Source organism: Mustela nigripes, chromosome 7 (genome assembly GCF_022355385.1).
Source record: "Mustela nigripes isolate SB6536 chromosome 7, MUSNIG.SB6536, whole genome shotgun sequence".
Classification (NCBI taxonomy): Eukaryota; Metazoa; Chordata; class Mammalia; order Carnivora; family Mustelidae; genus Mustela; species Mustela nigripes.
Genome location: NC_081563.1, coordinates 64123765 through 64146921, shown reverse-complemented (window position 1 = coordinate 64146921; position 23157 = coordinate 64123765). Strand labels below are relative to the sequence as shown.

Sequence of the window (23157 nt, the reverse complement as noted above, 5' to 3'; positions counted from 1 at the left end):
AATATTTTGATTTATCCATATATCTGTTGATGGACACTTGGGTTGCTTCCTCCTTGTGGCTGTTGTGAATAATGCTGCTATCAGCATGGGTATATAAATTTCTTTTCAAGTTCCTACTTTAATTCTGAAAGGTTATTTTTTTTCCTGAAAGGTAATTTTCAAAGAGCAAAATAGCAAATGTGTATTTTCGAAGCCTACCTCTGTACAGGTACCTAGAACTTACCAATAACAAATTAAAATTAAAACATCTGATCATCACGACAGCATGGTATTGGCACAAAAACAGACACATAGATCAATGGAACTGAATAGAGACCACAGAAATGTATCCTCAACTATATTGGTCAACTAATCTTCAAAAGATCAGGAAAGAATATCCAATGGAAACAAGACAATCACTTCAATAAATGGTGCTGAGAAAATTGGTCAGCCACATGTAGAAGAATTAAACTAGACCATTTTCTTACACCATACACAAAGATAAACTCAAAATGGATGAAAGGCCTACACGTGAGACAGAAACCCAACAAAATCCTAGCGGAAAACACAGGCAATAACCTCTTCAACAGTGGCCACAGTGACTTCTTTCAAGACATGTCTCTAAAGGCAAGGGAAACAAAACCAAAAATGAACTTTTGGGACTTAAATCAAGATAAGCTTTTGCACAGCAAAGAAAACAGTCTACAAAATTATGAGGCAACCCATGGAATGGGAGAAGACATTTGCAAGCGACATTGCAGATAAAGGGCTGGTATCCAAGACCTATAAAGAACTTCTCAAATTCAACACTGTAAAATAAATAAACCAGTCAATAAATGGGCAATAGACATGAACAGAAACTTCTCCAAAGAAGATATGCAAATGGCTAACAGACACATGAAGAAATGTTCAACATCACTAGTCATCAGGTAAATACAAATTAAAATCACCTTATACCAGTTAGAATGGCAAAAATTAATAAGACAGGACACAACAGGTGTTGGTGAGGATGTGGAGAAAGGGGAACCCTCTAGCACTGTTGAGAATGCAAGCTGGTACAACCACTCTGGAAAACAGTACGGAGTTTCCTCAATATGTTAAAAACAGAGCTACCCTACGAGCTATCAATTGCACTACTAATATTTATGCCAAAGATATAGATGTAGTGAAAAGAAGGGGCACATGCACCCCAATGTTCATAACAGAAATGTCCACAATAGCCAAACTGTGGAAGGAGCCAAGATGTCCTTCAACAGATGAATGGATAAAGAAGATGTGATTCATATATACAATAGAATGTTACTCAGCCATCAAAAAGGATGAATACCTACCATTTGCATCGACATGGATAGAACTGGATGGGATTATGTTAAGTGAAATAAGTCAAACAGAGAAAGAAAATTATCATATGGTTTCACTCCTATGTGAAATATAAGGAAAAGTGCAGAGGACCATAGGGGAAGAGAGGGAAAACTGAATGGGAAGAAATCAGAGAGGGAGACAAACCATGAGAAACTCTGGACTCTGGGGACAAAACTGAGGGTTACAGAAGGGAGGGGATTGGGGGGATGGGGTAACTAGATGATGGGCACTAAGGAGGGCAGGTGTGGTGGTGAGCACTGGGTGTTCTATGCAACTAATGAGTTATATAATGAGTTGTTATATAACAACTAATGACACTAAATCAAAAACTAATGATATTGGCTAATTAAACATAATTTAAAAATAAAAGTAAATAAAATGAAAATGCCTGCAATCAAAATGATCAATTTGAGAAGTGAAACAGAGGAAATCCCCAAAGCACACCACTTCCTTTCATTTTTCTGGCTTCTTATATATCAGCCAAAAATAAACATTAGAAGTAAAATAGTTTTGTTTCTAGAACTCCAAAATCCATATGAAAGGATTAGCACAATCCAAGCTGCCAAGGTGGGTCAGCTGGGGACAACACCTGAGCACCATTACAAAACCAGTATAGAAGCTTTGCAGGAGAGTGGTCATGCTCAGGTTGATATAAGTAGCCAAATTGTTGAAATATGGAGGTATACTAGAAAAAGGAAAGAAGTCAGTAATCTCACAATTGAATGTTAATGATGAACAGATAACTAGCTGATAAGAAGTATTTTCATCTTTCAGGAAGAGTCTAGAGATTGGGAGATAGAAGAACAGTTTCTGAAATAAACATCCATTTAGGCTGGAATTGCAGTCTGTATCAATGAGTCTCGGGTTTCTCAAGACCCATTCATACTTACAAATAGCTTAAGAGTTCAATACAGATCTTTACCAATTTATAGGTGAAAATAACAGGCTTAGAATATAGGATAAGTCAAGAATGAATAGAAGTTTATGTATGTGTCTGTGTGTGTTGTTATTTTGTAGAATTACGTTAAAGTGCTTGATAGAGTATAATCTCAATTGGTATTGGGAGTCTAATTTTAGTGGATTTATAATGTTCAATGATGAGGCAGTGAGGAAGACACTCCCAGTGGCTTTAACACTTTTAAGTTTGTTTTTGGTGAGAAAGAGGATCAATATTTTTTTAATTAATTTATTTATTTGACAGAGATCACAGGTAAGCAGAGAGGCAGGCAGAGAAAGAGGGGGAAGCAGGCTCCCCACTGAGCAGAGAGCCCGATGTGGGGCTCGATCCCAGGATCCTGGGATCATGACCTGAGCCGAAGGCAGAGGCTTTAATACACTGAGCCACCCACGCGCCCTGAGGACTAATATTTTATTTTCAATATTTTATTTTTGAATTGTTTGTCCTTCTAAAATTGGGCCTATTCAACTTTATTCCTAGACAGCCTAGGAAGCAAATCTGTTACCTCTGGTATAAGGACCAAATACCCTAAAGACATTTTATTTCAAGGTGATGCTTTCACAAAGACCCAACTCTTAAAATACTAAACTCTCAAGGTTTCACACAGTATTCAAATATGATGCACGGTGAGGGTGCTAAATTTGGTAGGTTAATATGACAGCAATTAAAAAGGATCCGTATTGAAAAAGAACACATAGAAAAGTATCGATAATTTTTGACCCTAAGGATTACCTAAAGAGATTCAAATATAAAGGAAAAAACTTTTACTAGAAACCAAACGCAAATGTGGGTGATAGCCCTAGCATAGGTAGGGCTTCCTTCCGAACAAAAGATGTGTCATATGGTCACTCTTTAGAGAGGCCAACCTCACCCTTAATCACATGTCATACTGAATATTGTATATCGTATAGCAGAATGGTTAAGAGCACAGGCTCTGAAGCTACACTTCCGGATTCAAATTTTGTCACTGCTGCTTTCAGACTGTCTGAGCTTAGGCAAGTAACTAAAATGCTCAGAGCCTCAGTTCATCCACTGTAATATAAGGACAATAATATACCCATATCATTCCTTTTTCTACCTATTAAATGAGTTAAAACCTTTAAAGTGATTAGTGAATCCATAGCTCAATATTTGGTAAGCCATTACTATTGCTGGTATTGGAGTTTCCTTCTTTGATTTCAATTAAGAAGCATTTGAAAGCCAGTTTTAGAGAAAGCCCAAACTGAAGAACCAGACAAAGGGAGAAAATCATAGGCTAATTTTTAAAATTAAAACATTTGCTGTATTTCAACCATTTCCAATGTAAATGTCTTATATCTGTCTTTGCGATCATTGCTCAGGACTATTCTGTAATTCTGCTAATGCCTAAGTCATGGTTTCTCTTATTGCCTAACTTAGATCTGATGGACAGCCAAGAACTGTGGCATGAATGGTTTTTTCGGGGATAGAATGAATCCTGTAGCTGGATGAAAGATATCCTTCTATTTTTGGATTGTTTTATCCTGGTGTTTTAAAGGTTGGTTCAATTTGAAAGGATGTGAGTTGGGTGGCTTTTATAAAAAAGGTAAGCTTCTGCTAAGAGACGCTCAAAAACCTTTCTCCTGCCCTTTGCAGATCACTGGCTCCTTGCATTAGCTTATGCAAGTTGTGCCTCCTTTATCTAACTTTTGCTCCCATATCCTAGTCCCTTTTCATCTAATTTATAAGTTGCACAAAATATTCATCAGTTTGTAATGGTCCCTGTGATTTCAGTATAGATGACTACTCCTCATGCATTAAATAGTGCTCAATAAAACTATGTGTAAATGAAATAAAATGTGACTCTACGGGGGGATTTTAATACTTCAACTATTGCAAGTCTTCCCTCTTCCAATGTACTCTGTCTCACTTGTTCCATTACATCACGGAGATGTGCAAAGTGAAAATTGCCTGGTACATTTTCCCTTCTGAAATAGTAATGGAAAATCTTTGAATTGCTGAGATTATTGGAATGTCTATTACCTAAGAGCAGGTGTTGTCAATGAGACCAGTAGGGTGTGTGTGTGTGTGAGTGAGAAGGGGGGTGTGGTGGGATGGTTTAGTGTCTAATTTATGTAACTAATTTCTATAATATGAAATCATGCTATATATTAGTTAAAAAATTTTGATGTAACTCCTGAAGGTTAGGGATCCACAATACTCTTCCAATGAATATAAAACCATGAAAAATAGGCAGGTTCTATAAATAACTTGGAGGTCATGAGCACAGCTTGTCAGTACTGGCATATGCAGCATTTTAGAAGAGTGAGTAATGTTCTGTCTTATTTTTAGAATTTATTGACTTCAATGGAATAAAAGACTATTTAATAACTTTTCTTGTAGGCTGATGGGAAAAGGGAAATCTTTGTTGACTACAGAAGAAACATGAATCTGCGCATTTTAATGAGTTTAGGTAACCTATGGTTGTATAGTTGTAAACTTTTATTTAAACAAAGTAATACTAAGTTAAATAATTGTACCATTTTATGCAAATTAAGGGTGTCTTTTCCTTCCTAACATTTTGCCATCCTAATTGTCTAACTCCTTAATTCCTTCATACTAAAAATGTAAGGGCACCAGTCTGGGATACCCAGCGACTCAGCAGAATGAGACAAAAACCTTTATATCAAATCCAAGGTATGATATAAAGATCAAATGCCTCTCTATCCAATCCCACAAACATAAATGATATCGCACAGTATTCGAATTACATCCAGAAAAGGAACAGAAATGAGTAGCAGTGAGAAGACTTTTACTAAGGGAGAGCAACAGGTGTGACTGATAGCAGAACCTCTAAAATGACTGAATATAAATCCAAAGTAGTGTCTTAAACAACAATGGGGGCTTCGGAGTTAAAGAAAACAGTCAATTATATAGCTAGTCAACTATATAAATAATTACTTTTTGTACATCTGAGTCAATGGATATAAATAGGAACCCCCAGTACAGACAGAAATATTGACAGAACTTTCTTACAAGTGGTTCAGGTGGAAAAAGAACACTGGCTCTATCTATGAGATTTATAGAAGTATAAGTATCCAACATGGGAGGGTGACCAAAGACAGGATAATAGAAATGATTATATTGATAAATAGGAAAAAAAAAGTCTGTGCTCTGAACAGAAATATGCTTGTATTTTCATGAATATGGTCAATAATTTTAAATAGAAATCTAGGAAGAGGAATTGAGTGTGGCTAAGTTTTAGCAAAATGTGACCAGTGCTACAGTATTTGTCTACTTGGTGGAAGAGAGAAAAATACTATGACCAGGGATTTCAAATGAAGAACTGTCTAGTAACAAATTGTTATTAAATAGAGCTCAAATAACGCCATAATCTAGGTCTTTAATCTAAATGGGAAATGTCTCACCAGCTATTTTTAGAACTCAGAGTGGGGGAAATTTTTTTTTATTCTTGAGACTTCTATTGATCCCGATTTAGTGCTTTGTACTCCAGGGCTCCCAGAGAGAGGTGACACTTAAGAGTGACGAGTAATGACATCATCTCCTGGTGGTGTCGTAGTTCCTATTTATTATAACTCTATATCAAGGGTTAGAATGATATATATATATAAAATTCCCTTAAAATCCTGACAAGCTCTATGGAAACCGATGAGCTGCTTTCTATTCCCTATTACAAACCAAATAGAAAAATAAAAGGCAAACCTCCAGGAATGAGGTTATTACCTAATTTGCATTTCCAATTTTCTTTCACCTTCAATATCTCTTACCTATTTGGTCCACTTCCACCACTCTTCTCTGTCTTAGGCCATCCTCCTCACAGTCAACACTGAACTTAAGCTCTTGGAGGTCTCTGACTTTCCTCTCTACCATTGCTTAGATGGGACCATTTTGCTTTGTATCAATTCAAGTAGAAACTGACTTTTACAAAGGGAGTTGTTGTTTTTTTTTTTTTTTAAGATTTTATTTATTTATTTGACACACAGAGAGAGATCACAAGTAGGTAGAGAGGCAGGCAGAGAGAGAGAGAGGGGGAAGCAGGCTCCCTGCTGAGCAGAGAGCCTGATGTGGGACTTGATTCCAGGACCCCGAGATCATGACCTGAGCCAAAGGCAGAGGCTTAACCCACTGAGCCACCCAGGTGCCCCAGCAAAGGGAGTTTTAATAACATTTAAGAAGAGGGTATTTTTACATTGACCAAATGTATGGTTGACCAAAAGCAAATAGTATGGCTGACAGAGCTTGCAAGATCCGGCCTTATTTTCTTGTCTTTTACACTCTTTTCTTGTGACCAGATTAAATATTTGTATTGCTAGGCTAAGGCAGATAAGATTTCCTCCCTTTTTATAACCTCCTTTTTTACATAAGTTTCTTGAATTTTTGCTTGTTTGTTTGTTGATTTCGTATCAGAATGTCCATTTTGGTTCTGGGCTTTGCTGATCTCCTGGTCTACAATTAGCTTTTACTGTTGACTATTATTTCTGACAGTCATCTGACTATTCCTTGACCATCTAGATAGAGAAGGGCCATCCCCTATTTGGCCCTTAACAATGCTTTCTGTGGTTCTGAAAGAAACACCCCACACTTATCATTGTTGTGTGACTTTTCTAAATATTATTTGGGTTCTAGAGTCATCGGTCTGGTCTTCTAGTCCAAACATGTGAATAATCAAACCTTCAGAGGTACTCAGTACTTCAGTACTCAAGCTGGGAGTCACTCCCAGCTTGCAAATCATCCCAGTTTCTGATGTACAGAATGTATGAGCATAATAGCATAGCTGTGGTTTTATGCCACTAAATTTGGAGTGGCTGTCACTCCAAATGGTAACTGAAACAACGGGGGGCAAAAATTTTGGAGATCCTAACACATATATTGCATTTAAAGCTTTGGGACTAGATGAAATTTAAAAAGATCAATGTCTGTGCCCTGAGTAGAGGCTGAGCAGAGACAGACTAAGTACATCGGATTTAGAAGGAATAGCCAGGGAGCTAAAAGAGCATTCTAGTGTCATAAAAGTCCAAGGAAAAGAACTGAGATAGGAAGTGACACATTTTTTGGTAATGAGACCGAGAACATGATTGTCAATTTCCTCCCTTCCATCAGAGCGACTGACTTCTGCTGGTTGGTTTCAATGATTGACTTCAGTAGGAGTGGAGAAAAAAAAAATCATTGAAGTGGAGAGGTCAAATAAAGAAAACTTTAAACACATTTTGAACTGAAGTAAATATTTAAAATAATTACTTAGACTTCAGATCATTAATGCTCACCACCGTATCTTCGAGCTGTCATTTCCATAATCAACAGGGAATCCAAATGATAGCCAGGTACTTCCCAATTTTTCCAGCCCCTTTCCTAAATTTTCTACATATTTGCTCCATAAAAGCACCTTGTGTTTATATTCTCATGGCTACCTTGGACTGCTGCTTCTTCAAGTGCCATCTCTGATCTGAGTCATATGTGCTTGGATATGGACTCTTCGGTTTACACACTCATTCATACAAACTGAAAAAAATTAGAAGGAAGGTAGAAGAGGAAATTAGATCATAGCAACCAAAACAATTTTGAGTAGAACAGTAGACACTGGACTTATTAATCCTTTGTCCATTCGATAACCAATGTCTCCACAATGACCTCTTACCCCATCCACTATCCAGTCTCACACCATCTTTCTTGATCTCTCTTCCACCCATTGTCTTGTTTTCTCCTCTTTCCTCCTGGAAAGCTCTAGGAACTCCACATGATTTCTCAATTCTACTGAGCAATTGTCCCTTCAAGGTGTTCAGCAAATGAAATTCCCTTCCACAGGAGGTGGTATGGTCATGAATAGATAGAAACTTTGTCCTTACTTTTGCTTCATTTTAATGTTTTTATCCCCAGGTTTTTGGTTACTTTACTCAGAAAGTTTTCCTGGTGTATGTTCTGACTTTTGCATATTTGAAAATATTGCTATTTTTGCCTTCATGCATAAGGATAACTTGACTGTTTTAGCATTCTAAAGTCACAGTCATTTTATTTACAACTCTGTGGTTGACACTCCTTTCCTTCTTTCACTTAGTGTCATAGAGAAAAATCTCTGAGGCCGATCTAATTTTGCAAGGAAGTAGATTTTTGCACTGATATTTTTTGAATATTTTCCCTCATCACTGAAGTTCATTATCTATCCTTTCCTTTGAATTTTCAAAGAATTTTATAAGTTTATCTTCTACATAACTAATTTTGCTTTTTCAGATATAACAGATTGGGTTAATTTCATCTTTGGTTTATAATTTAGAAGTATGTTTTTTTAATCTCTCTCTCTCTCTCTCTTTTTTTGGTATAAGAGATTTTTTTTTTCCCTAGAATATTTGTGGTTGTCAGAATGATGACCTCCATTCCCAAAGATTTCCAGGCTCTAATCCCTGGAAACCAAACTGAGAATATGTTACTTTATGTGGCAAAAGGTACTTTGTAGGTAATGATTATGTTAAGGATCTTGAGATTTGAAGATCATCCTGGATTATCTGGGTGAGCTCAATTTAATCAAAAGGATCCTTCGAAGAGGAAGCAGGAAGATCAGAGTCAGAGAGAAACATTGAAAGATGCTACTACACTGCTGGCTTTGAAGATGGACCATGGGCCACAAGAGGATTTGGAGGCAGCCTGTAGAAGCTAGAAAATTCAAGGACATGGATTCTTCCCTAGAGCCTCTAGAAGGAGCAGAGACCTACTGAGACCTTGATTTTAAAATTTCTAACCTCCAGTCTGGTAAGAGAATACATTTTATTACTGAACTCATAATTTTGTGGTAGCTTGTTAAACAGTAACAGGAAATTATTACATATTATCTTTAATTTCATAGGTAAAAATCTCTCCTTTGATTTTATGGTACTTATGAATAAAAACATTTTAGAATGGTTTTCTGGTTGTTATAATCACTTTATTTTTAAAAGAAGGTAGTTTTGATTTTTCAGAGAAGGAATGGAGTCTAAATTATAGGATCTCTCTGTAAGTATGGTAATTTTTCTCAGTTTGGTCATCTACAGATGACCTCATCTTATTTTAGAAGAAAAATAGTAACAGAAATAGTTTTTGTTGACCTGATATGATTTCCTACTAGTATCTTTCCTGTCTAGATTTAGTGATAAATGAAAAAAGTTACAATATAATAGTGTAATTCTATGTCGTCCCAAATATCAAGGTTTCTGGAATAACTTTTACCTCTAACAGAGAAATAAAGTAATTCAAGCTCTGATCCCATGTGAGTGTAGATAATGTAGTTGTTTCCCAAATAATTTCTGACGATTCCAAGTTAGTTCTTATAAATTTTACTGACCACTGACCATCTATCACTATGAACCATTTAGAGAATAGTAACTCAGTAGCTACGGTGATCTTAAAACATAGATAGTATCATGTCATTTCTTTGTTTAAATTCTTCAGCAGTTCCTCATTTCACTTAGGAGAAAGACAAAAACATTTAGCTCACAAACTGGAGCATTATTTGTCCTCTTCCTACGTCTCCAGTATCATCCATTGCTGTCGTCTCTTACCATTGTCCTTTTTGGGGCCTTAAACACACCTACTTCCTTCCTACTTCAGGACTTGGCATATATTGTTTCTTCCATGAAGTGTTCTTCTTTCCCCTTTCTGCCTCCTAAAAACCCTTCATCCTTTAGGTCTCATTTTAAGTGTCACTCCCTCAGAGGTTTCCCATGACCTTGCCTGCCAGTTGGAATGAGCTCCTCCTATTACAGCCTCAAATAGAATCCTATAAATTTTCTCAATGATTATTTAATACTTGTCCCCTCCAAAAGACTATGACTTTGAGGAAGGCAAGCATTCTGCCTTTTGATACAATCCATCTTCTGAGCCAAGCTCAAGTACTATCTGAGTAAGTAAATGAATCTGCATTGCTGTTTCTGGCTTCTCCATGGGGACTTCTGGCCATTTCATTTCACCCTCCTTTTATCCCATGAATTTGTCTTTGCTCCAGGGCATGACCACCACCCCTCATCTTTGTTTTTCATTCCCTAAGTCAGTGCTCAAGGAAGACTGACACCAGGTGGCAGGTTTACTGGGTTGTTTGTTTTTTTAAACTTCATTTATTCATCCAGAATATTCACTGAGCAGTTATCCACCAGGCACTATTAGGAATGTCCGGTGGTTCTCTCTTTGTTTGGGGAGCGAGTGGTAACAGTGCCAGCTCCCTGCTCCATGAGGCCTTTCAGCACCAATGATGTGGTCCAAATGTTTTGTTCCACGTGAGTGAAGTTGTGCTCCTGATGAGGCAATGCATGAATTTCACTTTTAACTCTAATACTTCTAAATTTCAAAGGATGGTGGTATTAATTGACCAGTGTTTCCTTTATGGCATGATAGATACACTGCTCTTTTAAAAGGATGTTTGACGTTGATACTCCATGCTCTCCTTCAATATAAATCCATCTGTATAACTTTGAACAGAAATGCCTCCAAGTTTCTTTATGTGGTCAGTATTCATTTTTACTTTCTGGTATTAACGTAGAGTTGTTTTTCCTCTTTCCCTTTTGTAAATGTTGTATTGGGCATTGCAATCAGAATTAGAGAGCAGGGAGATAAAAGTCTGCTCTTGTCATTACCTTGCCCAGAAGCTTCCAGTGATTTCTTCACCAAACTATGGTCTCCATACATTCTCTCTTCTCCGTTCTCTATTTATCAGTTTATTTTTCTTATGAGTAGGAACTGCGTTCTAGGAAATTATTGTGTATATTAAGAACTCAAGAGTATCCACATGGCATAAAATATCCTGTAATAGATTGTCCAGATAGCTGCAGAGGAAGATTTCATGATGCTAGCAACATTTGCATTTCATAGTTGATTGAGTACCCTTGTGAAATGAAGGAGCACTGTCGTGAATACTTCACACTGTTGGTTCACTCCAATATATTGGCATTTGAGTGTTCATCACCCCTATCGAATCAATTCAGCATTACTAACTTCCCTTCCAGTGAATGGGATTTTTGTAGCCTTCTTCTCCAAAACTTGGCAGAAGAGAAGAGAGAAAGCTCCCTGAGATATAAAAGCGTGCTAGAATTCTTCCATTTTATAAGTGAATTCAGGTAGCATCGAATGAAACCCAACCGCATATATGTGGAAATATGAAACACCAGGTATGGATAACATTCAGGTATAAAATGATATTACTGTGTAAAAAACACTCTCCTCAAAATGGACTTTTTCTTTTGAACTGAATCATTGGAGAATAATCTTGGAAAGAAGAACTTCTGACACTGGTTAGGGCTGTTTTCCATTAGAATGACTTCATAGGAGTGGCTTATAAATATCCTCTTAAATATCCTTGATGCCAGACACAGGTAAATAAAGCATGGTCCTTCCAGAACCAAGACCAACACAATATATCATTAATTTGTGGTTCCAATTGTTACTTTTTCTCACCTACTATAGATCATAAACAAAAAGTAGAATATACGTAACACTACATTTCATTTTCCACCAAGAAAAGCGAATATCTTTGATTTAATTTTATTATTTTGACCCTTCGTATTGAAAAAGAGAATATGTATCCCTTTTAAGTGCTTATATTCTACTGGGTACCTAATTATCTTCCCTTAGAACATTTTAAAAAGCAAGTGTGGTAAAGCAGTGGGTATACCATTAATTTCATTTTATAGAGATAACAGGCATGGAGTTTTCTTTGTTGTAGTAGATAAAACATACCATAAGTCTGCAGTGAAATATTAATCTACTCCTGGCTTTCCTATTCCACATGCTGAGTGTTATCAGTATCAGGATGGTATCTATCCTCCACACCTATTCTATGTTCCTACCAATAAAATTAATACAAACTGATATACATATATATGTGAAAGTATATGTGAAATATGTGAAAATATCTGAGATAAGATAAGAAATGAACTAAACCTATTATAAAATTACTGTAATCAAAAGAATGTGGTACGGGCTGAGGAATAGACCTTTCTCCTACACACCTCTCTAAACTCTGGGTGGCTAACACACATGAGCAGGTAGGGTTAGGCTCCTGCTTGAGTTGCCAGGGATTCTCCCATTTTTTGTAGGAGCACTGTCCAGCAGAACTTTCTATGATCATGGAAATCTTCTATAACTGATTCTGCCCAACAGGTTAGCCACTAGCTCCATGTGGTCACTGGGCACTTGAAATGTGGCTCGTAAAACTAAGGTACTGAATTTTTAGTTGTGTTTAATTTCAATTCATTGAAATGTAAGTGGTTGCAAGTGATTTGTGGCTATTTGATGGGACTGCACAACTCTATAACTTCAAACCCAAAGTCTTGATTAAGCATTTAAGATCCTCCATGATTTTATCTCAACCCGCGCTCAAAGCCTATAGGACCTAAGAATCCAAACCGAGGATGGTAGGGCTGCAGGTATGTGAAAAGCAAGCCTAAAAGCATGCTTACATCACACGTGGGAAAACTGTCCTCACCTCTCCGTTGAATACGTCATCGACTCTATTGTTACTGAAAACACAGCTTCTGCTTAAAAATCATTCAGCCAGTTCCCCTTCCTCTTTTTTCAGCCCATATTTGTGATTACTGCAGTCATATTAATTAGAAAGAAGGATGTAAAGTGTGAATATAGTCTTGTGGCTAGTTAACCTTTTATGATGTTTGCATTAGGGAATGGACAGTGTAAGGCTAACATCATGTTGGCTAGCCATATCAGGTTTTACCACATTTAATTGTTTGAGAGATAATTTGGTGCGTATTTACTTCCAATTGTTTGGCAGCAGGGCCCTACTAATTAATATCTCTGGAAAAGAATTTATGAAGCCTGTTGACATTCTGACAGATGACATTTTAAATTAATTTTAAGTCCTTGACTTTCACTTATATGGACAATCAAGAACTATGATTTGGGGTCAGTAAGTTGAGACCTTGTAACGGTCTTATATGGAAAGAATGCAAAAGACATAGATATTTGGTATGATTGTATATCTGATAGCTTTGAGATTCCATTTATCTGAATGCTATTATTTTCCGAATCTCTTTGTCAGTAACTGCTTAGCTCTCCAGGGATTGTGCGTTTATGAGTGTGAATGGCCTCCTGATTTTTATAAAACAAAAACTAGCTCTTCTTTGGCAGGCAAAATGCTTCCAGTGAAGTGATCTCTTTTTCTCACATTAAATTACAAAGATTGGATTTTTCTAAATGTTTTGTCTATGCAACATCTTTAACACTTTAATTGATTTGAAATGATCTTGGCCTTGTAAAGCATGCTCACTGAATGGCTAGGTTTTTCTTTTTTCTTTGAACCAGTACAAGCATTTCACAGCACCTGGTTCTTTGAAAAGCAGAACCCAAGCCATACCTACAATGTTGGCATACCGCCAAGAAAGTCCTTTTGTGTGTGTGTGTGTGTGTGTGTGTGTGTGTGTGTGTTTATGGTGAATCACTCATAGTCTCTAAGATCTATCAAAATAGCCTTGTTCGAAAACCTTGTTTTCCCTATTTTTTCTTCTTCAGATGACTCACGCTTAAGTGCTTCATGTCTAGATTCTCTTTTCTTTCTTGTTTCTCATCGTGTTCATTCAGAAGACGCTCTTTCACTAGTTCCAAAATTTGTATTTCTATATTCTGTCAGTTTTCATCTTGAAACATACACACAGCAATATGCTCTGAATCATAAAATTCTGCATTAAAACCCAACACTTAAGAAAACCCCACATATTCTCAATACAGGTTTACCTGCACTTCTGTTCCCATTTTTATTTATGACAACTTTATTAACATTTTAAACTCATTGCTGCTTGAAACTTTATTTCATCTGTTAGGAAGATTTTGGCTGCAAGAAACATGAAAATCAATGCTAAGAGGCTTAAGCAATAAAGACACTTAACACTTCTCGGAGGAATCTGGAAAGTATGGTGGCTTCAATGTCAGTTGAATGAGTGATTCAATGAAGGTCTCAACAACTCAGATTCTTCCTGTCTTTCTCCTCAGACATTCTTTTCTTTTAAGTCAGTTTCGCTGTGGCATAATTTACATATAATAAAATTTATAAATCCTAAGTGTACAATTAGGTAAGTTTTTAGAAATGTATACTTATGGAGTCACACGACAGTCAAGAAATTAATCATTTCTGTCATTCCCAAAAGTTCCACCAGCCCCTTTGCCATCCATTTACCCCTTCAAACGAGTCCCTGGGAATTTCAATGGAATTATACAATACGTACTCTCTTGTGTCTTCTTTCCTTTCTGTAACATCACGCTTTGGGGATCTATTCAGGTTGTTGCTTGTATCAGTAGTTTATTCCTTTGTTACTGCCGAGTGATATTCCACTTTTTATTGCTGAGTGATTATCTGTTTACTACTTGATGGGAATTTGAGCTGTTTTCAATTTTTGGCTATCACCAAAGAAGCTGCTATAAATCGCTAAGATAAGTTTTCATGTAGATACAGGTTTACATTTCTCTTGGGTAAGCACCCAGGAACATGAATGCTGGGTCATATGCTAATTTTACATTTGATATGATAAGAAACTGACAAATTGTTCTCCAAAGTGAATTTAACACTTGGGAGCCTCACAAGCGAAGAGAGTTCTTCTTATTCTATATTCTTACCAAAACTTGGTGTCTTAACAGGGCTTTTGAAGAGCAAACATTTTTAATTTTGATTAAGTTAATTTAGGAACTTCTTTTTTTAGGCTTTCAGCTTTTGGGGTACATTCTAATTACAGAAAGTCAAAAGATCACAAAGATTTATAAAATCTAAGAGCATAAAGGGTTTATCCCAGGTTTTCTTCCAAAAGTTTTATAGTTTTAGCTCTTGCATTTAAATTGAGGTCTATGATCAATTTCAAGTCAAGTTTTAAATGAGGTGTGAGGTAAGGGTTGATTTTTTTTTCTTTTATTCTTCCTTTTTTTTTTTTTTTTTGGATATGTGAATAAATATTCTAACCTCATTTGTTGGACATTCTGCCATTTCTGGTGTATTAAATTTGTAATTTGTACCCTCATGGTCATAAAATGACTGCAGAAGTTTTAGGTATCACATCCAGAATGATATCCAGAAGAGAACATCTCTTTATAGAAAGTGTCCAGAAAACTTTTCTTTGTCTCTACCTATACTTCATGCATACATACATACACCCAAACCAATCACTGGGAAGGGAATGGTACCATGATGATTTGTGTATTCATTTAATAAGAAAATGATGTGTTTTCTCTATTTGCATCATAGGGACTGGGAATACAATAGTGATTTTCAAACTTCAGAAATGTTGCCTGTTCTCATGGAACATACAATTTGCTAAGGAGGACTATTTGTCTATTTTCTAAATAAATAAGTTACTTGTATAATATGTTGTTGTACAATGCTAAGTACTAGGACGAAGAAGGAAAGGGGGCTATAAAGTATTGTGGGTAGGTTAGAATTTGAGATTGGGTGGTTAAAAAAGTTCTCCCCAAGTTGACTTTTGAATAAAGACCTGAAGAAAGTGATAGGGTAGTCCATACAGATACAGAGTGAAGAATGGTCCAGGCAAAAGGAAAAGTGCAAAAGTCCCGAAAACAGCAAGGAGACCACGGTGGTTGGAGGGAGTAGTAGGAAATGGGGGAGGGGAGGACAGAACATGTTGATCATTACAGATAAGTCATTCTCAGCCAGGAACAACTCTGACATTTATAAAAATTGGTAATGGTTGATTTTGGCCATCATAACTGGGTGGGGTGGGACTGCTGGGGAGGCGAGATAGATGTTAAATCTCCTGCAATGCTGAATATCCTACAGGAGGTAGACCACCTCCTCCCCTTCTCGATAAAGGATCATCTGGCTCAAATGTCAATATGGCAAAGGTTAAAAAACACCATTTTAAGTCATAGTAAGGATTGGCTTTTATTGAATGACTCAAAATGACATAAAGTGTTTTCAATAGAAGAATGATCTGATTTAAGCTCCTAAAGAGATCATTCAGCTGTTTTCTATGAATAGACTGAAGGCCTGGAAGGGTAGAAAATAAGACAGCATTTAGGAGGGTACTATAATTGCCCTGGAAAGCCATGATGGTTATTGGACCGGGATGGTAGCAGTAAGGATGGGGAAGACGGATGGATTCTAGATATATTGTGAAGGTTTGAAGGCTAATAGATTTTACCAACTACTCTATACTAAATGTTTGTGTGCCTCCAACATTTCTGTCTTGAAACCTAAACCCCAATGTCATAGTCTGAGGAGATGGGACCTTCGGAGTTGATTATTAGATAATAACATTTCCAGCCTTCAGAAGTGTGAAAAATAAATCTCTGTTGTTTATGAGCCACCTAGTCTATGGTATTTTGTTACAGTGGCCTGAATAAAGACACAAATGTACTCCATATATAGGTATGAAGACCGGAGCCATGTATGACCCCCTAGAGTAATCTGTTGTAGCTGGTACTGGAGCTGCATCTTCCCAAAGAAATTAACCTGGGGAAGTGGGTAGAAACCTGAACAAATTTGGAATGGGAGAAAGAATGTCCATATGGATGTTTGGCTAGGCAGCCAATAGCATCTGTCACATATGCATTTTACGGAAATAAGAATGGACATTGTTGGATTAGTGAATCACCACCTTAAATGATGCAATTATTCTACACATAGACTACTGAACTTCTTTAAAAAGTTCAGTATTTATTTGTTTAAAGATTTTATTTATTTATTTGAGAGAGAGAATGAGTGAGCAAGCGAGAGAGAGAGAGAGAGAGAGAGAGAGCGCGCGCATGCGTACGCAGATGAGCCAGGGGAGGGGGCAGAAGGAGAAGAGGCTCCCTGCTGTGCAGGGATATTTTTCCCCACTCCAGGATTTCATCCTGAGGATCATGATCTGAACAGAAGGCAGCCGCCTAATCTACAGAGCCACCGGAGTGCCCCTAAAAAGGCTTTTATATCCACAGCACCAAGTGCTTTAAAATGTTTTCTCATGCCATCTTTCATTTAGCGACAGATGTAGGAAGTCCTAAAACCCATTCCATCAAACTCATTAAAGGACTTTGATTTTCCTTTCAGTTTGCATTCCAAGTATTTACTGTCTTCCTGCATAGGATGTTGATATATTTAATTATTGCTTTTGGAACATTTGTTTTGTCTACCTGAAAATATTAGAAGCTCACTATGAGTCTTTATTACGTGTTAGAAAAATACTTAATAATTTCTCTCACGTATCATCGTAATGTTTTAACTAATAACCTGCTGAAGAGCCTCCCTTTGACCAAATTCTACTTAGGCTTCCCAGAACTCTTTTTCACCAAGAGATGGCTATTGACGTCCATGTCCTCTCCACATTGTCAAGTTTCTGTAAGAATCCTGTTAAGTCAGTTTAGCCCAAATCCCGACTAACCAGAGCCCTCTGTATCTAATGGAGCTCCTCATCCTTCGCCATCCCCCAGGTGAATTCTGATCACCTGGCCCTGACTTCAGCAAGATTTCTGTTAACTCAGTTTAGCCAGAATACTCCCTATATCTCTGACATTTCTTCTTAATAATTTTCCATCCACCGGCCCCCACCCCTTGGCTATAAAGTCTACTTTTCTTTGCTGTCTTTGGCACTGAATGCAGATTTCTCCCACTGCAACAGTTTGGAATAAAGTTTTCTTTACCATTTTAATGAGTTTTGTTATAAATTTTTTCTCGAACACACCTTATAACCTAAGAAACTGCGGTTATTTCCAGTTGACAGACAAACAAATGGAAGTTTTGTGAAATAATTACGTTTAGTCAAGATTATCCAACCAGTCAATAGGTCTCGCGCCACTATGTGTCTGAGAACTGGAACTAGGAGGTCTCAGGCCTCCGGGCTCACACCGGGCTTCTTGCCCCGGGAGGGCCTGACTAGTGTGACTAGTTGCGGGTAAGTGCTCAGTAAAGACTCGCCCGCTGATTTGGAAACTTTGGGGACAGGGAGAGTGCAGGAGGCCATAAACTCCTCCTACACAAATGCACGGAAGTGGTCTGGTGGCTCCCCGTCCAGACTCTGGAGGGCCAGGGTGTGTGTGCGGCAATCACACAGCCCCATTTCCCGACTGAGACCCCACTCGCTCTTCCCCTGCGCGTCTCGGGCGCGCGGGCCAGGCCGCCGGGCGGTCCCGCGGAAGCTTCGCGGGCCTTAGGCCTGCGTCTCCGGCCGGAGCCTGACGGCGCCGGGCTCGCCGCGCGCAGGCGGCGCGGGTGCGGGGACATCCGCCTGGGCCCTTCCGAGGGCCGGCTCGGGCGGGGCCCGCCTCCCCGCGGGATTGGAGGCCCGCGGCCCCGCCCGGCCCCCAAAGCCCGCGGGAGACGCCTGGCGCGGCCTGGCGGCAGGGGAAGCCCGGGGCCGGTCCTGGGCGTCGGGCCGAGCGGCCCTTCTGCGCCCAGCTCTCCGCCTGCCCCGCCGCGCCGCGGGAGGAGCTGCCGTCGGAGTGAGCGCCGGAGCCTCCCCGCCGAGGCAGGCCCGGCTTACGCGGTTGGTCGCGCACTTTTTCCTAACTCGGAGCGAGAAGCGGCGCCCCCTCCAACCCGCGTTCGCCCCGAGCGCTGGCGGGAGGTTTTAGGCGCGGGAGGGGGTTGGGTTCCGCGTTCCGCCGGTGCAGGGAGAGCCGGGGGCGGGAAGGGGGTGCAGACGCCGCCGGCGGGCTTCGCGGCGGTTCGGGCCGGAGCCGCCGAGACGAGTGTCGGGGGCAGGCGGGTGGTGGGCCGCACTGTGCCCCCGGCCGGTGCCACGACCCGCCCGAGCCCGGGCCTGGCACGTGTTCAGGCCTCTGGACACCGGTTTGTCCCGGGCAACTCGTGTGGAGCGATTAGCATCGTAGCCCTGGGAGGAACCCCCAAGCAGAGGGGCTCCCTGCTGGGGCCGGTCTTGGGAGGGGGCCGCCGCTTGCTCCTGGGAACCCCGCCCAGGATGTGCAGTTTCAGCTCTCCAGTTCTGATGCCACGACTTCCCTCCGAAACTGTGTTTATGCCCTGCTGCAGAGTTGTTCTTTGAAGACTTTGGGTTTTAAGTTCGCAGATGCGTTTTGGAAGTATAAAGTACGTATAAAGTATTGGCCAAGGGGAACCACCAGAAAACGACTTGAGGCGTAGTTCACCGAGTAAATTCCCTGCTTCCCTTGTGGCTGTGTTAGGAGGGCAGGAGACTGTGGTTACAGGTTTCTGCTGTGTTCCTTTGCTCGTTTGCTCTGAGACACTGATGCTAACTAAGTAAAAGAAAGCAGGACATTGGATTAAAGTCAGTGAAAGAGGGAAGCCTTATTAAAAGGAACAGAAACTTTATCATTCAGAAAATGGAAAAGATTATACAGCGAGAACTTTACATTAACTTCAAAGCACTCACCAGTTGAATTTTTTTTTTTTTTTTTTTTTTAATACTTAGAGGATTGTAATTACCTTCACATGTAGATCAGTTTCAGGAAGATATGCTGCGTGTGTGTGTGTTTCCCTATGAAATTCTCTCTTCCAACTAAAAGCCTTTCATTGTGAAATCCACAAACCTTGTACACATGTAATTGATTAATCTCTAAAGCGGGGCAGTTTTCAGTTTGGTGAGGGTGGGGAAGAAACAAGGTATAGAGAAAGAGAAAGACAGGATCTAAAGAAACAGAGACTAGTGTGCTAACCCTGAAACTGCCCCGTGGCCTTGTGCTCTGAGAAGTTATGTATCCATGAAAATTCTGGGCTTACTTAACAAATATTTCCTGAGTACCTGCTCTTTGTCCGTGATGTGGCTCGCTGGCTTGGTGATACTGTTGCCCTTGTCCATGTTTTCCTAATCCAAAACTGTATTCTCTCCAAGTGACCAAAGACCTCATCTTTGATGCTTAACATTCTCAATGAAAGGAGTATTTGCATGTATATGAAATTTATTTTCTCTTTGTCATTGGGAGTTGTAAACTCATCTCTTAGGATGTATTCTGCACTGTTAGTGGGTATTATAGACTCCCCTAAATGAATTTTGGACATGTTAAGTCAAGTTCACAAGATTTGTTTGATTTTTAATATCAATCTTTCTTGGATTTCAGCGTTGTAACGTATGTGAGATTCCGATTTGAATATAGTATGTGGGCTTTTTCAAGTCCAGCTGAACTCATAACCCTAGTTTGTAGGAACCTGGGAAAGTGCCCTGTGGAATGCATTTTGAGAAATGTATTTTAGTTGGACTTTTTGTTGTTTTTATTTTTAATTACTTATCTCAGCCTTTCTGCCAACAGAAGTGATGCCACCAAGAAGAAATGAGAAATATCGACTTCCTGTTCCACTTCCAGAAGGCAAGGTTCTGGATGATATGGAAGGAAAACAATGGATGCTGGGCAAAATGATTGGCTCTGGAGGATTTGGATTGATATATTTAGGTAAAATATAAGTTACCAGATATTCTTGTATATGTGACTGCAACTGTGATCATTTAGTATTTTGACAATTGAAACTTTGAATTATAATAGAATTCATAAATGTATTTTATTAAGTAAATGAGGATCATTAAAGTTTACCAGAATGTCTGGTTTAAGCCATGATTGACCCCACTTCTTGCTGTGCATGACTTCTGGAAGTCCTTCCAGAACCTAGTTAAACAAAGTCCACCAGACAAATGCTAGTGTTGTTTTTTGAGTGTGTCTTTTCCTGGAAACATTGCTTTTTATAGCTCAGAAACCACACTTTATAAATCCAGATACTCTGTGAATCTTTATCATTAATATTTAAGTATTAGAGGGTTGTGGTCATTTCTTAACTAGGCTTCACTAGAGAATTGAGTCTTAATACCTCAAGGCATCTGTTGTATGGAAGGAAAGAACTTCTCTCCTGTGCATTTAGATGGTACTAGTTATTTGCTATCCTTCATAAATGAGAAAATAGACACAAAAACAAAAAATTATTTTTGTGTTCTTTGGTATAGGTAAGGAATTCTAGTTGAATATATTTTTACACTACATTTAAAAGGTTTAAATTACACTGAATTTAAAAGGATCGTTCAGGGCTACCTTACAACTGTAGTTTAATGATCAGAACACTCCATTACATGACTGGATTTAATGAATAAAATAAGATAAATATTAGTGATTAAAAAAAATTACCCTCAAGGATAAATTCTCCTAAATGGATTAACTCATTACATCTGTTCTTATAGGAGTTTAAGAAGCTGGTAAAAGACCTCCACTGGGGGAATCTTGGATTCCTCCCTCATTAAACATTTCAGACAGTAGGGAAGGAAAGACTTTCCCTCTACTCTTCCTACGTTCGAGAGCTGGATTTATAAAATTAACTGACAGCAGGAAAAAAGATACACGAAATTTCTAATTTTTGATGTTATATGCATGGGGATATCACAGAGAAAAAAAAGTGAATACCCCCAAAAGCAGTGAGATATGAGAACTTCTATACTGTCTTAAAAGGGGAAAGGGACAGGGGATGGAGGTCACTTAAAGGACCGCAGATGATCTTTAGGAAAGATGAATGGGCCTTCAAGAGAATAGGTGGGGGATGTGATAGTTTGTGACAAAGCTTGTCTGGGAGTGGTGTTAATTTCTAATCTCTTTTGATAAGAGTAGCTTTATCTGGTTGATGAAACTTCCCTGGAGGGAACTTAGAACAATTGAATCTTTTTTGGAGGATCTGTCTTCAGGTAAATACAGGGAGTTCAGAGATAGCCTGAAGAGAGATAGTACTTCTTCCTCCTTGCACCCTGAACCCCAAATAGTCCTTATGCAGAAGAGGCTAGTTTAGAATGGCGTATTTCACCACAGTTCACCAGCATGTTCCATGGATCATGATGGAGAAAGCTCCTTTTTTGATATAATTGTCATTTTCTAGAAAAGATTTTATTTATTTACCTGAGAGAGAGAGAGAGAGAGAGAGAGAGAAAGAGCAAGAGCGAAAGAGCAGAACAGGGTAGAGGGTCAGAGGGAGCAGCCGACTCCTTGATGAGCAGGGAACTCTGGGACTCCAGGTTTCCCGGGACTCCAGGATCGTGACCGGAGCTGAAGGCAGTTGCTTAACCAACTGAGCCACCTAGGTGACCCGTAATTGTCATTTTGAACAAATGAATGAAATTCAGTAAAAAGAGAACTTATTAATCATCCCAGGGTCTAATCAAGTTGGGAAGATGAGACCAACACACACAAAATCGTATGGCTTAGAGAAAAGTTACCTCCTCAAACGAGTCTGAACTTCCTCGAAAATTGCTGTGATTCTGAGTAGTAGGTTGAGAGTGCCATAAGCAGCACTGTTCTGGAGAAAGGTTATGCAAGCCACTTATGTAATTTAAAATTTTCTAAGAGAAACATTAAAAAAAAAAGATGAAACTTATTTCAATTATTTATATTATTTAATCCAATATATCTAAAATATTATTCCAATATGTTATCAATATTTTAAAAAAGAAATTATTTTAGTTACAGTCTTTAAAATCCAGGATTTACCCAGTCACATTTCAAGAGCACAATGGCTCCATAGAGCCAGTGGCTACCATGTTAGATGGTACAGGTAAAGACCATAAAAGTATATGTGGAGTTCACAGAGAGTAGATTCCCCATAGAGTAAGTGTAGACTGAGACTTTGAATTAGAGAGTTCTCTTGTATAGCAAAGAGCTAAGATCTCTGGTATACTGTCTTGACTCAAAGTAGAGATAGGAAGTTGAATAAATTTTTGTTGTCCCTGAGCTATATATAGCCTTGGAGCTCAAGGCTTATCAGTTATACTTTTAGATTTCTAATTGAATTATTTGCGTGATTTCTAAGAAATACAGAAAAACATAGATTGTAATGCTTTTATTCCTTTTCTTTTTTAAAAAATGGAAATACATAAAATGTTAATATGTATTTAAATTTAAATGGTATTTTAAAAATTAAGTATAGGCCTATACACATATTCGTACATTCACTAGTTGTGTGGTTCCTGTTGTGAAAAAGAAATGTGCTC

General features: G+C 38.6%; 1 protein-coding gene across 2 annotated transcripts in view; it reads left to right on the top strand.

Annotated features, from left to right (window-relative positions):
- Positions 1-18463: 18463 nt before the first annotated feature.
- VRK2 (VRK serine/threonine kinase 2) overlaps positions 18464-23157 on the top strand; it is a 119587-nt gene continuing 114893 nt past the window's right edge. The window contains exons 1-2 of one of the 2 annotated variants that reach the window (XM_059406033.1): positions 18464-18711; positions 20453-20593. In XM_059406033.1, the coding sequence (XP_059262016.1) occupies positions 20458-20593 (136 nt within the window). In that variant the 5' untranslated portion in view covers positions 18464-18711; positions 20453-20457. The remainder of the gene's footprint in view (positions 18712-20452; positions 20594-23157) is intronic. The other variant, XM_059406031.1, reaches the window with a different exon arrangement.